Genomic DNA, 16,253 nt, shown 5'->3' on the forward strand with positions numbered 1-16,253 from the left:
TTAACAACAGCAGGATTGATTTAGCCAGACCAATGTGTGCTTCTGGTCAGAGATGCATTTTGATGTCTGACAGTACTGTACATATACAAAGAAAAATATGCTGATCAGACATGTATTTCAATCACAGCAGACAGGCAAAGGACAACAAATGGTACTACATATTGGGAAATGTCAAATAAGCTAATAATAAAGATCTTACAAATATGGGTCATGTAATGCTACAGTGATACTACAGTTGCAACTAAGATTATGTCAATATGGTTTGTTCTTATTTATATAAATGTATGATTGCCTGTGTAATAGGTGATTATTTAATAAAGATGTTTCTTGTTTATTTTTTTTCTAAATTTATTAGAGCAATTTTTAAAAATGAAACCTGTTTTTATACCTTTGTCCACAATTCTTGAACTAAGAGGTTGAGAGATATTACAGTTCTAGCATTTTAAAAACTGTAAAGAAATGTTTACGTCCTGGCACAATCTGTACTGGATAGCAGTATAAAAAATAATGAAATTAGGATCCATTTCACCAATTTCTCATCACCACCCACCCCAGTTTAATATGTTGATAACTTCATTATTGCCCTGTAAGCATAGTACCGTCAAATGCCACATCACGGAACCACCTGTAGGAGTCTGCAAGTATGCAAGAGTTCTGTCTAAAATTAACCATTCATAAAGACATACTCTAAGTAGTAGTCAGAGGAAGAATTAAGCATATATATATATATATATATATATATGTGTGTGTGTGTGTGTGTGTGTGGTTTACCTTCATATGTTCGACGGCTGCATCTTCTAAACTACTGCCGTGAACTGCAAACCACGAATTTCCAAAATCGCGAAAACTGAAGCGCCGAATTATAAAATCATGCCCCCTTTTTGACCCATGGTAGCACTTGTTTCAGCGGTGGAGCGATTGGAAATGTCGAAATTCGATATTATTTTGACGTTTAGGGAAATTGGCGTGACGGAATTGCCTAAACAGTTTGCTTATGTGGACATTTTGAAGAATGTGCTTTCAAACATATGAAGGTAAACCTATATATATATATATATATATATAGATATATATATATATATCTGTGTGTGTGTGTGTGTGTGTGTGTCGGTGTGCATGTATTTAAGTATACATATATACATACATATATATACACACACACACACACACACACACACACACACACACACAGTATATAATGTTTTTATGGCCACTGGAGTCAAAGGAGAAGCTATTGTACAAAGGGTGTTGACAGTCTGCTTATCAATGTTGCCATGTTCCCATTGCTTATCACTCACCATGGGAATGCCCAAACCTGTGCGAGCTTCACTGGGGGGTGGGCTATTACATTACACAATAACTGAGTTGGACTGGTTCAGAAAATGGGATATAACTAGTGTGTCCAGAGAGATAACGGAATTAGTAAGTCACTTGATGTGACCTATGGTGTTTTGTTTGTATGGGTTTCATTTGAAATGCATGTTCTTGAAGAAGATTGTAAATGTGGAATAGTTATTGGGGTCAGGAAGGCTAGGGAGGCAGCCTGTGTCAGAATTTTGTAGCTGGAACTAGGAAACTGTGATTTGTGTATGTGACGATGTGAGGTATTGCCAGCTGTGCCAGGAAAAGTAGGGTAGTGGATGTGTAACATATGCAAGCACAGCTAGCTGGAAGTTTGTAAAGAATTATATGTCATTCGTATATCAAACTGATTTGTACAGATGCTTGTGTTGAAAAATGTATTTGTAAAGCTGCTTGTGTCAAAATGTACCAACAGAATATACCCTGCTGGACAGAAAAAGAAATGTACATGCATAACCATTGAAATATATATGTTTTAACAGAATATACTGGAAGAGAAGGGGTTAATCTCAAACTTTGAAAATAGTTTAAAATTAAATTACCTGGCTTAGGCTATAAAGATTGTGTAAGTTCTTAGTGTAGCCGGAGACAAAATGCCTGTACTAGGAAGCTTCCTACATTGTCTTTGGGATGAAGTAATTGCTACGCTTTAAAGGTGGAGGTTTGAAATTGTTTTATGACTTCCAGGAGCTGCAGAAGATCTTAGCAAGGCTGTGTGTGTGTGTGTGTGTGTGTGTGTGTGTGTGTGTGTGTGTGTATTATTGACGCACGTGTTAACTCCTGACAGCTTTTAGCCAAGGGGAAGCATGGGAACCAGATGTCAGATGACCATATGTATGTGATGTCATTCTGTAATCCATCACTAAAATAATGTTTCAATATTAGCTGAGACTGAAGTCTCAGGGAACTCTGTTTTTGTAACCCAGTGTCATGAAAGGAAGATACTGCCAGCCCAGCTATCCAGAATTTTGTGAATAATTATGTCATTTGTGAATATCAGCATGATTTATATAAGATGTTTGTGTTACAAATGTATTATAACTGTATGTCATGTAAGATGCTTTGTACAGACATGTGTGCTGCAGAGTATTTTACAAAGTGCTGTTTGAAATGTATCCACAGTGTACCCTACTGGAATAGAACAGAAATGTATATGCACTATTGTAACTGTTTAAATATATATTTTAACAGTGGAAACTGGAATACATGAGGTTAACTTCAGAAAGAAATAACTGAAATTAAATTACTTTATGGCTAGGCCATAAAATAGATGTTATCTTTCAGTTTCAGTGCAGCAAGGAGACACAACGTCTACAACTAGGGAGTTTTCTGTATTGTCTTGGAAGTGTTTTATTGTTTTATGACTTCCACCATTTCCCAAAGAGCTGAGGAAAAGCCCTTGTCTATGTATTTTTACAGGTAGATGCTAAATGCTACCAGCTACCATCAGTGGTTGTTTTCACCTGGGATAGAGTCAGATGACAAGAAATGATGTCATTCTGCAAGTTATCCCAGCAATAATATTTAAGATATTAATTTGAGAAAGAGAGATCATTCTGTATTCTGTTTTGGACCCGACAAGATCCATTCAGCACACATCTGCCTTGCTCTGAGTAAGTTTCTAGGTTATAGTAATTCTCGTAGATATAGTCAGGAATATAGCAAAACTTAATGTAGATGTTTTTCTTTATATATTTGAGACTGTCCTGCAATAATGTTTTAAAGATTTCCTGAAATTTTGAAATCTGATGTCACTGTAAATATATTTAGTATTGTCGTGTGTTTTATTATTATTAAATATAGTTAAACCTTTTATTGTGGCTGATCTTTGTAGAGCTATTTAAATTCTGAGAGTACTTGCATATTTATTTAGTGATACTGTGGGCCACTTCTAATAGCCTTTCTCTTGGTCAAGCTACCATTTGTATTGATGGTAACATTACACAGTAAGATTGAACACCCTTTGTTAAGAGCCTTAAAATAGCTGATAAGTGGTTCTGGTGGCAGCGATAACTACTTTATTGTCTGGGCAGAAGAGGACATAGCTAGAAAACCTGTGCCAGCCTTTCCCAGGTGTGTGTATGTGTGTGTCAGCTACTTGGGCAGGGACACGAAGCACTGTTTGGACAGAGAGAGTGTTGGAGGACTTGGCTTTAGAACCATGGCTAAGGACCCAACTCTATAGCTGTGCCAGTGGTGAGTCTTATTGGGGATCTGCAGAAAGAGGGAGAAACCAACCCCGGACTGACTGTGGTCCCTGTGTGCTCTTAAGGGAAATTGCACTTGATGCAGTGAGCTGCATCTGCAAATAGTGTGTGTGTACCTGTCATCCTCCCAGTGTACATCCCCCACTGGTGCCAGTGGTGAGGAATGAGGCTCCTTGATTACTGGTTCAGTTGTGGGGCATCACACCTGACAAAGAAGGAACTCTCACCTACTTCATCTTGCCTTGCTCTAGTAAGTAACCAGGGGAATAATAATTCTTTAAATCAGTCAGGAAAATATAGTGAGATTAGTTAAGTATTTTTTTTTGTAACTGTGTGAACCTGTGCACCTGGGTTATTTGTAATATTTCCTGTGATTGAAACTCTGGTATTTATTGTAAATAGATAGTATTTTCATATTCTTTTATCTATTATTAAATATATTTAATTTTTTATTGTGGCTGGTCCTTCAGAGAATATTTTAAACTTTGAGAGTACTTATATCTATTGGTGACTCTCTGGCCACTCCTGAAAGTCTAGCTGTTTGGTTAACATTACCATTTGTATTAATAGTATTTTCACTCAGTATAATTGGGTAGCCTTGCAAGAGCCTTAGAGTAGCTGGCTTTGGAGTGTCTGGTGGTGGTGTAACTACCTTATATTCTGGGCAGAAGGGGATAGCTAGTAAATCTGTGCCAGCCTTTCCCAGGTGTGCACGCTCGTGTGTTTGTGTGTGTGTGCGTGTGTGTCTTTGTGTGAAAATCAAATCTCAGAGTGTGTGTGTCAGGGACACAAACCACTGGTTCCACAGAGAGGGTGCTGAAGGACTTGGTTTGGACATTCGGTTGAGGACTCAACCCTACACCTGTGTCAGTGGGGAGTCTTATTGGAGATCTGGAGAGAGAGAGGACCCAGCTTCCCGGACTATGTTCCCTGTGTGCTCTTAAGGGAAATTGTGCTTGATGCAGAGAGTTGCATCTGGAAATACTGGGTGTATCCATTTTTGTTCTAAGTGGGTGTCCCTCTCCAGTGTCAATGGTGAGGATTCAGGCTCCTCAATTACTGGCTCAGAGTGGGGATGTCACAGTGCAGTGAAGTTTTGATTTGGGGATGTGGAAGAATAGGACAGCAGTGATTTGGCTTTGGAGATTTGGTTGGGAACCCTTAATGTTGTTTGAGTACAAGAAACTGGTGGATGAGGATCATCTGTGGGCTTCCAGTAGAATGACAAGAAAAACAGAATATGGGAGTGGATCTGCTTAACTGAAAAAAATAAAGTTTACTGTGAGGTTTGCATTGAGCAGTTCTGTGTCTGTTGAGGTTTTAAGTGACTCCATTATATGTCTGTCATCTGAAAAAGACATTTGGACTTTTTATAGAATTAAAAATAAAAAAGCACAAACATGATTCTAACCACTTAATGCGTATTCTGTTATGTATACTTTTAGTCCTTTTGGTTAAAACAAAACTGTTAGATGTTAAATGCAAGGCTTGGGATGTTCCTGTCAATATCGTGTAGAAAATGGATAAAAAAAAAATCTCAAATTCTATTGGAGATGGAATTTTCACCATTGGGGTATTAATGTATACGGAAAGCCCGGTGGAAAACAAGTTTACTACTTCATTTTGATGTAGCAAATACCATGATGCTCAGACTGAAAAAAAATTAATTGCCACCACCTAAACATGGGCTTCTTGTCACCATTTGTTTTCTGCTCACTAACCATTGGTTTTAAAAAATAGCACTGGAGTAGAAAACTGCAAACAGAAGACAGCTTATTTCTCACTGTCTTCTGCTTGCATATTTCCTTTCCAGGGCTGCTGTTATTTTTGTTTATTTTTTAAAGCTGCAGTTAAGTAAGTTGAAAAAATGCAGAACTTAGTGCAGCAGTAATAGCAGTTACAAGGAGAGCAGTACCAGTGTCTGTAAGGTATACAACACACAAACAGCTGAACAAGATTCAAGTTATCAGAGTGCAAAGGAAGAGAGTGTATGTCTTGTCTGTCTTTGCATACTTGTGTCACAATCCTGTATGTCTGTGTGTGTGTGTGTGTGTGTGTGTGTGTGTGTGTTGTTTTTGAGAATGTAAAACACTTCCTCCAAAAAAATGTAACAATGATAGATACTACTGATAAAGTTAATGCAAATCAGTTTAACAGTCTAAGTGCAGTATTGACTCTGGGTGAGAGTTACTGGACAATAATGGAGCTTTCAGGAGTGGGAGGCCAGGGTACCACTCCTTGGACAGTCCACTATCTTCCTGAAACACCTACCTTGTTGGGCAGTATTGCTTGCTATACCTCCCTGTACATAATGGTTACATTGTCAGGCATCATATCACTATGAACATAAATCTGCATTTTACAATTTAAAAAAATCCTCAAGAAAATACTGACATATGAAATACGTATTTCTTTAGTTTTTTGGCCTTTGAAATTAAGGTGTATAATGAATCTTCCATTTTGGGAGAATGTAAGATTTGAGTATGTGGCTAGAGATGTCTTACTGCAGTAGAGCTTCTGATGGCTTGTACTTGTGGGTGGAGGGGAGGAGGTACTGACCGAATGAGCATTTCTGCTGATGAAGTTGAGGCCATGCTGTTAACTTTACTGAGTAGTGGGGTCCTACAGAAATGTGAAGCACCAGGCATCCATCTTGAAATGTGAAATGTTTTTGATTACAAGGTTCTCCCAGCGCAGATGAAGCTCATTTGTCATGCATATAATTTTGATGTTCTAAATCTTGCTCTTCTTGTTTTCTCCCCTTGCCCTCTTTTCTTCTACAGTTGCTCAGAAAGTTGTGGCCTTTCGAAAGAAGCAACAGCTTGCCATTGGTCCCTGCAAGTCCTTGCCGAACTCTCCAAGTCATTCGTCTGTGTCTTCTGCTACCATTCCTTCCATGCATATTAACCAGGTGGGAGAACAATGCTGTTTGTGTGTTCACTTCAGAAGTGAAGGAAGCAAGTCACTACAAAGGAAATGGCAAAATGTGCACAGCTCGGACTAGAAAAGTGGTGGGAAATGTACTCTTTAGATCTGTGCTGGGAACACAGCAGTGCTGCATGTGTAGGCCAGCTTCTGGTAAACACAAGAAAGCATCAAAGCCCTGAAGGCTTGCTAATATAAAAGGATACAGCCTGAGTTCAGTACATGTTTATGTAAAGTAAAGCTTATGATGTTGTTGTTGCAAGTGGGCTGAAAATGCAGCTAGGCAGGAGTTGCAGGATGCTAATTAATACACATATAGCCCAGAGTGTTTAAAGGCCCTTCTGTCAAAGATACTTTTTGGGATGGGCTAATGAATGTGTTTAAAATGCACATAACTGAATCCTAGGAAGTATTAGTACATTTTAACCATATGAAGCCTGGAAGAGCTGCTTTTTTTTTTCTTTATGTGATCCTATAGGGTTAAATTCCTTGTTAGTATGATGCAAGTGGAAGTTGATACTGAAATCTGTTGTCTTAGATGTACCCATAAGTTTACTCTAAGCTTTGCATAAGGGATCGGATGCGACCAAGGGTGGTGTCATATTAGCTGAGAAAGAAGAAGTAAAGTTAGGAGGATGAACAGTTTCTACATACTACCCTGTTGTTGCTAAAATACGACATTTAATTAGTTTTGGAGAGAAAAATGCTTGTTAACAAAAGTAGATGTCCCAGATGGTGCCCGAGCTGGCTTTTGGGGCTGGAGTCCCTTCAGTCCCACCACTATTATGGCTGTTTTTAAATGTGCACACTTCAACATACAGCACAAAATCAGTTTTCATAGGGTAGTACCTCACCAAGAAGATCACTGGCCTCAAGCAGATGCCCTATGCAGCTCGACTGAAGAAACTCCAGCTGTACTCGGTTGCATACCGCCTACTCAGAGGTGATCTCTGCCTGACGTACAAGGCCATGTCCAACCCAGAATTGATGGACATGCTCCACCTAAAGAAAACCATATCCCCTCAAGCCACATGCTCCAGGGATCTAAACCTCACCACAACAATAAATAGGACGTGCTGGAGGGATAGATTCCTGTCCCAGAGACTTCCCATGCTCTGGAACAAGATTCCAATCTACATTAGGCAGAGCTCCTCGCTAACCCTCTTCAAGAGAAACCTTGACGAGTGGATGGGAAACAGAAAGTTTACCCCAGGAATCACTTCACTGGCTCTGTTGGACAGAGGTACAGAGAACTAATCCAAAGGGGCAGCGAAAGCCAACACATTCCAGCTAGGCTTATAAATTCCTTCGGGCAGATAGCCTAGTACCTACCTATGAACCTAGAATACAAAAATACATTCAAGCAATGTAGGCCATTCTTTCTGAAAGTTCAGTATTTGGCAGCTGTTTTCTCTGTCTATATATCTGAGAGTGTAATATTTAATCTGTCCAGTGGTGGTCTGTCATGAAATGTTGCCTTAGAATGCAAGTTAACTAGAATGCATGGGTTATAGCATTCTCTCTCTCCGGTTCCACTGCTAGAATGCACCTTACTGGTAAAAAGGCCAGATTCCCCTCTGAATGAGACAAAAGTGTGAATGGAAGCAGGGAATGGATTCTGAAGTGGTAATAATAAAAAAAAGTTTAAATAAGGCTTGACGTTTGTAATTTACAGTTATAGTGAAAGTGTGTTTATGAGAAAAAATAGTTCCTTTTTTTAAGGACTGCCAGAAAAATGTGTTTACTGTACACTGATAGTTGAGTTTATGGTGGATGATCAGCTGTGTGAATTGAGTGAAACTACTGATCATGTGCTTCAGGATTTAACCTATGCATAACTTAAGTCTGACGCACAGGTAACAGCAGCAAATATTTTGCTTCTCCACTGTATAGTCTAACTTGTTAAATTGTTTTTTTCCTATCTCAAACTTAACTGTGCATGTGACATCTCATGATGACAGAGTGCTTATTTTATGAACTTGGTTAAAAATTAGTTGGCCCCATGGTACAGAGGTTTTAGACTTGAGTTCTCACCAGATGAACCTATTTCAGTTAGTGCCCTGGATATGTGAAGGTCTGATCTGGGAGTGATGGTGGTGGGCACCCTTCCTAGGGGAAGCTGTTAACAGAATCCCACAGAATGAGTTCCACCTAGGATAAGGTGCAGGACTGCAGCCCTTAAACTTAGGGGTCTTGGGAAATGAGTCTGCAAAAGAGTGCACACAATGTAGTTGAAAGCACAACTGTGCAAAACCATAGAGTTAGAGTAGGAACTAATGCTCTCTGCTTTCTGCCTGGGGGGGGGTAGTGTGTGTGTGTGTGTGTGGGGGGGTGTTAAGGACATTTGTAATTATTTCCTGACCCCTTCTGAATGTTGGCTGTCTTCATCAGCTTTTATCACCAATTCTCAGTTTTCTAGGATGTCAGGGGAATGAATGAATCAATAGGAGATAGGGTCTTGCTGGTCATGGGTGAACGTGAGGCAAAAAATATAATACTGAAGAAAGGAAGAAAAAACTTTCTTAAAGTGTATTTTTAGGAGACTGCATCTTTATTATTAGATCTGATGTCCTTTCTTTTTATTATCCTATATTGGCCAGATTAGTCCCAATAGGCTAGTGGCCCCTTTTCAGGGGAGACCCGAGGTGAACATTATGCTGTAGGGGGAAACCTGGTCAGGGCATTAGAGGTCTTCCCCTACTTTTTTCAATAAGCACCATGGGACCTTTTACATCCACCTGAACTATCACCAACCAAAGCAGACAGGTCCTCAGTTTGATGTCTTATCCGAAGGACAACACAGTTCAGTGCAGTACTTCCATAATATTCCACTGTAGTGTTAGCAATCCAGTCAGCTGGAGTAAGAATAGAACCAACAGCCTTCAGGTTTTGCAGCACCAAAGGCAAGTGTCCTACCTGTTGTTCCACTGACACTGCCATTACTGTGTTTTTTTTTTTGTAGCAAATATCTTTCCATCGTTAGTCTGCTTTGCTCATTGAAGCATTTTGTTATCTCAGTGGCTGGGAAATGTTTCTGTATGTCTGTCTGTCTATCTATCTATGTATGTATCTATATATGTATGTATGCATGTATCTATCTATCTATCTATGTATGTATGTATGTATGTATCTATCTATGTCTGTATGTATGTATGTATGTATGTATCTATCTATGTATCTATCTATTTATGTATGTATCTATCTATGTATGTATGTATGTATATGTATGTATGTATCTATGTATGTGTGTATCTATGTATGTATGTATGTATCTATCTATGTATCTGTCTATCTATGTATGTATGTATCTATCTATGTATCTATTTATGTATATATGTATCTATGTATCTATCTATGCATGTATGTATCTATGTATCTATCTATGCATGTATGTATCTATGTATCTATCTATGCATGTATGTATCTATGTATCTATCTATCTATGCATGTATGTATCTATGTATCTATCTATGCATGTATGTATCTATGTATCTATCTATGCATGTATGTATCTATGTATCTATCTATGCATGTATGTATATCTATGTATGTATGTATATCTATATATGTATCTATGTATGTATCTATCTATCTATGTATCTATGTATGTATGTATCTATCTATGTATGTATCTATCTATGTATTTATGTATGTATGTATCTATCTATGTATCTATGTATGTATGTATGTATGTATGTATCTATGTATGTATGTATGTATCTATTTATCTATGTATCTATGTATGTATGTATGTATCTATCTATACATCTATGTATCTGTCTATCTATGTATGTATGTATCTATGTATGTATGTATCTATCTATCTATCTATCTATGTATGTATGTATCTATCTATGTATCTATCTGTCTATGTATGTATGCATATATCTATGTATGTATGTATCTATGTATGTATGTATGTATCTATCTATCTATGTATGTATGTAAGTATGTATGTATGTATCTATCTATCTTTCTTTCTTATTTTTGCTATGTTTTCGGTAATGCAGCTGTTATCTGTGGGGGAAATAAATAGAATGTGGTCCATAATATTTTTGTTTTGTACATCATACTTGAATGTGTTGGCATTTAGTAGAAACAGACTCTGCTGCTGAGGAAACCCCTTGTGACTTGGCTAGCCAATTTCAGAGCTGGTATGTAGCATACAGATGAAAACCTCAGTAAATGTGCAGTGTGAATTGCATAACTCTGTGAATCCAGTTTCTGCACATTTTAGCTCTGTACTTAATGGATATGCCTTCTCTGGTTTTGTTATTGGATAAAATTAGTGTCTTTGCCTGCACAGGGAGATTACTAGGAAGAAAGAGAAGCATAAGGCATACTAAACATCTGAATCGAAATTTTTGCATTGAAATAAATTACATGAAGCAGTTGTCTCTGGTTGCTATTTCTCTTCTTTTCAAAAAAAATTCAAAAGTCTGAACTGTTTAATGAGATTCTTTGTTAATTTATGTTGCTGTTTTTATAGTTATTTAACTCAAGCTTGTCGGTAAATGAACACTTTGGCTGTATTATGCATTTGATTTATAAATTTGCATATATTTGTATCTGCTGGGATTTTGTTTTGTACTCTGCACGCTCCATCTAAAGGCAGATAACTGAAATGCTAATTTTTATTTTTTTTTTGCATTAGAGTCCCGGTGATGTATGTTATTCTACGCCTGTTTGTTTTATTTACTTTTTTGCCATCTCTCAGTGCTTGCTTTTTATTGTGTGCTTATTCCTATTTCTCCTTTATGCCTTTTGTGACACTGGTATTGACATCAGTTTCTGGTGTTACGTGAAGAAAGATGTTTGTCACATTGACAATAATTCTGTATGTTCCTAGTCCCCTGGAATCTGAATTGTATAGACGTATACTGGCTTTTGTCTCTCATGTAATGTCTGAATAACGTTTCTGTTTAAGAAGTGCTTTGCAGGGTAGAGAGGTGTAGGAGAATTAGATTTTAGTGCAGATCGGTTACAAATCTTAATTTACTGGTAACAGATTGTTTGTAAATCCATTGGAAATAAGAGAAAGACCCTCCACAGCTTACATATAGTGGGTTATATGTAACCACTGTTGTTGAATAATGCAGTTTGTTTGCTGTAAATTTTATGCTAGGTTTGTGATAACCTAATTTCATAGTATGGCACAGTGTTATCATCTGCTAGATTTGATCAGTGCAGTATTCTGTGATTAATATGGATTGCTGAAAGACAGTTGACTTATTTTGCATATGTGGCCAGCACAAGGTTAACACTGGTAATGTTTACATATACTGGCAGTTGTCAGTTGTGTGGAGGCCAGTGACCCTAAGGATGCATCCTGAAATTTCTAGTGCATTCATCTCATCAACAGCAGTAAGACATTTTTTACCTACAATCTGCCATATATATTGGACTTAGCAGTGGTTCACCAGTGCTGTGACCACCACTGTTAACTTATTTCATTGTTGCCAGGTATCCTTGTTAAGGCATCTCAAGCAGCACTTAGGGTTTACCTGGACATATCTGAGAGTTAAATATTAAGGTAGCCTCTAACAGCCATTTTCTTTTGTAACAGAAGCCAGTGGAGAATCTGCTGGAAACCAGAAATCAGCACGGAAATCTCAAAGAATTGCTTTGTGGAGCTGATGGTCTGTATTCAGGAATGCATTTGAGGTGTATTATGAAATGTCCTCAGAGTTCAGCACAGACATTGAAGTCTCAGAGTTTGTAATGAGCTTCATTTTCTAGATGCAAGTCTCCCCATTAAAACAGCACTTATGTTATTGGGTCTTATTATAGGTGCTTTCAGTCCCCCTGCTGTCAGCCTTGGGTCCATTCATTCCCCCAGAACTGAGGCGTCCCCAGCATAGGGGCAAAAGGTGACCAGAAGGGACCATCTTTTAGGCAGCCATGGGGAGGTTTATGCCCTCATCTGCATCTACTGATGCAGGCAATCAGGGCATTTTTTAGACATTAACCTTTGCTCTTGGTGGGTGATACGGGCAGTTCCATCATTGTGAAGGCCTACAAATGTGTATTTCTACCTATATGCTAATTAAGGCTACCATCATTGGCTTGCCCATATTCCCGGCTGCTTTCAGCCTCTGCAGGCCTCTTCTTGTTTGATAGGGATCAGCTGATTTGAACTACCACTGCCTTCCTCAGGGATTGCCCAATATGTGTCAGCTGCTCACTCCCTTCTCAGATCTTTCAGTGTCTGAGTTGCTGTTACAACTTGAATTAACTGGGGGTGTAGTCAGGGCTTTGTCCCTTTATGCCATGGAGCAAGGCTTATGTGTTATAAATTAAAAATGATGCTACAGAGCTATAGGTGATGTTTACTAATAGTAATCAAAGGCTATTGATGTATGTTGTGAAATGACATAACTAAAGTGTTAGTCATTTATTATCCAATTTCCAGCTTAATCCAGTGCCTGGTCATATTGGAGCTGGAGCCACTTCTAGCATTCATCGACTTGAATCCATCTAAACTCATATTGAATGTTCATGGTTGAATTGATGTGATAATGGCAATTAAAGGTTTAGACATTTAAATATGAGGTAGTTTCTATGTTCATGGTTGTGGTGGAGTATGTTCAGATGGCGATGGCCCATTGATATATTTTTCTAATACTGAATGTCATAGATTTGTTTTTCTTGGTATAATGAATAAGTTTATTTGTAGCAGAAATTTAGAGTGTTGAGAGTGGTCATTATCTACCTCTTTTTGATGGTGGAGGTTGGTGTGACATCCCCACTCTAGGCCAGTAATCACGGAGCCTAAATTCTCACCACTGACAATGGAGATGGACATTCATTTGGATTACAAATGGATACACTCAGTATTTCCAAATGCAGACCTCTCTGTATCAAGCAAAATTTCCCTTAAGAGCACACAGGGAACATACTCAGCCCGAGGTTAGAGTTTCTCTCTGTGTCTCTCCCCAGGTCCCCAGTAAAGCTCCCCACTAGCACAGCCCCAGAGTTAAGTCCTCAGCTGAGTGTCCAAGCCAAGTCCTCCACCACTCTCACTCTGTGAATCCAGTGCTTCATGTCCCTACTTCAAGTAGCTGACACACGCACACACTGAGATTTAATTTTCATACACACACACACACACACACACACACACACACACACACACACACACACACACACTGTCACAGATTCAGATTACCCACTCTACCAACTTTGCCCATGCTATAAGGTAATTCACTGCCACCAGTCAGTTACTATAGGGCTCTTAAAAGGGTATCCAATTATACTGAGTGAAAATATTAATACAAATGATAATGCTGACCAAACATCCAGGCTTTCAGGAATGGGCAGAGTTATCACCAAATGAATATATGCAAATACTGTCAAAGATTAAATATTTTCTAAAAGGACCAGCCATAATGAAAAGTTTAAATATATTTGATAATAAATAGTAAAAGAACATGAAAATATGAAATATCTATTTACAATAAACACACCAGAGTTTCGATCACAGGAAATATTAAAAATAATACAGGTGGACAGGTTTGTACAGTTATAGAAAAACAGTACTTAAGTAATCTCACTATATTTTCTTGACAAATCTAAAGAATACTATTCTCCGGTCCACTTACTAGAGCAAGGCAAGATGAAGTAGGTGAGGGATTCTTCTATGTCAGGTTCCAGAAACAGAGTGCTCCTGAGACTTAAGTCTCCTCTAATATTAAAACATCATTTCTGTACAGAATGATATCATATATATCTGGTCATCTGACTTTTGGTTCCAATGCAACCCTCCATTGCTAGAAGCTGTCAGTATTTATCGCATAGGTGTCAATAATACACACTCACACACAGACTTGCTAAGATCTACTGCAGCTCTTGGAAGTCATAAAACAATTTCAAACCTCTACCCTTTCAGAGTAGCAATTACTTCACCCCAGTAACAATGAAGGAAGCTTGCTTGTACATACTTTTTGTCTCTGGCTGCATTCAAAACTGTAAGATAACATCTTTATGATTTAGGCCCAGTAGTTTAATTCTTACTACGTCCATAGGTTGGTACTAGGCTGTCGGCCCTAGGGCCTATACAAGCCTAGCCATAACAATTCCCTGGATATTTCGTCCCACAATATTTAGTTCCCTGGACCCCTGTCTAGCAGGGCGACTGACGTGATCCCTGGGGTGAATTTCCTGTCTCCCATCCAATTGTTAAGGTTCCTTTTGAAGAGGGTAAAAGAGGTGCTCTACTTGACATGTATGGGCAGTCTATTCCAGAGTCTGTGAAGTCTCTTGGTCAGGAGCTAATCCCTCCAGCATGTTTTGTTCATTGTGATGAGAAGGTTTAGATCTTTGGAGTGTGTGACTCTGAGGGATTGGGATTTCTTTAAGTGTAGCATGTCCAACAGCTCTGGGTTTGACATGGCCTTGTATGTTAAGCAGAGATCGCCTCTGAGTAGACGATATGCGACAGAGTATAGCTGGAGTTTTTTTAGATGGTCAGCACAGGGCATCTGCTTTAGCCCTGTGATTCTTTTAGTGAGGTATTTGTGCGGCCTTTCCAGTTGTTGCAGATGTCTTGAGAGATACATACCAAATGGGGCGCTGTATTCTATAAATGGGTCTAATGAGGGATGAGTACAGTGGGACAATGACCTCCTTTCTTCTGGATGAAAAGCCCTTAGTAATGAGATGTGCCACATAGAAGGATTTCCTGACTGTTGTGGTGATGTGGTTATCGAAGGTGAGACCACTGTCCACCTGTGCCCCTAAGTCTGTTAACACACCGTCGGTGTTTAGTGTACTGCCACCTATGTGATAATTCACGGTTACATGTTTTTTCCCAAAGGGGATAACTATACATTTCTTGGCATTGAGCTTGAGCCCATGGCTCTGGCACCAAGCATCTGTTTCTGTAAGGCCCTTTTGTAGAATATCCAAATCATTTCAGGATTCAGTAATGGCTCCCAGTTTACAGTCGTCTGCGAACTTTGTTAGCCAGAGTCCCTTAGTGTTGGCCTGTACTTCAGAGAAGTAGATGCCAAACAATAGCGGTCCCAGGACTGAACCCTGTGGTACTCCACTTGTCACTTGTCTGGAGCTGGATTTGGAGTCGGCTACTTTTACAGTGTGGGTTCTCTCAGTAAGCCAGTTGGCAACCTATTGAGTGACATAGGGATTAATACTCAGCTTAGTAAGTTTATGTATGATTCCAGAGTGGGGGATGGTGTTGAAGGCCTTGGCGAGGTCCAGATAGGCTGTGTGGACTGCCTTACCCTCGTCCACAGTTCTGGAGACTGATTCGAAGAAGTCAGTCAGGTTCAGGAGACAAGATCGGCCATTCACGAACCCTAACTGGGTGGGGTCCAGTGTTTGAAGGTTGCCAATGTCTTAGTTTATAAGTTCCATGATAATACATTCCATGGCCTTGCAGATCAAGCTCGTCAGACTGATGGGGCGCTAGTTCCCAGGATCCAAGGTGGATCCCCCCCCCTTGTGGAGTGGGATAACTGTAGCTGTGTGCCACTCAGTGGGCATGAAGCCTGAGGTGAGGTTATGATTAAACATGACACTTAGGTGAGGTGCCAGTTCATTTTGTAGTTCATGTAGTACACAGCCTGGGATGTCATCTGGCCCCATGGATGCTGTATTCTTAGCTTTGGAGAGTACGTTTTTTTACCTGTGTGGCCGTTATTACCAGAATTTGGTAATCTTTTGATATTGAGATGGGCCCTTTAGGAGGTGAGAGGGGGGTGAAGTTGGCACTGAATCGATCTGCCAGGATATTGGCAA

The 16,253-nt window shown here is 39.2% G+C and overlaps 1 protein-coding gene across 2 annotated transcripts in view; it reads left to right on the plus strand.

The window, feature by feature from the left end:
- The window catches only part of AGAP3 (ArfGAP with GTPase domain, ankyrin repeat and PH domain 3), a 2,466,462-nt gene that overhangs the window by 829,489 nt on the left and 1,620,720 nt on the right, over window positions 1-16,253 (plus strand). For both annotated transcript variants that reach the window (XM_044067593.1, XM_044067592.1), the window contains exon 7: window positions 6,353-6,480. In XM_044067593.1, coding sequence (XP_043923528.1) covers window positions 6,353-6,480 — 128 coding nt within the window. The remainder of the gene's footprint in view (window positions 1-6,352; window positions 6,481-16,253) is intronic.

The sequence above is a fragment of the Protopterus annectens genome, chromosome 3.part1 (genome assembly GCF_019279795.1).
Source record: "Protopterus annectens isolate FY-2018-M chromosome 3.part1, PAN1.0, whole genome shotgun sequence".
NCBI lineage: Eukaryota > Metazoa > Chordata > Ceratodontiformes > Protopteridae > Protopterus > Protopterus annectens.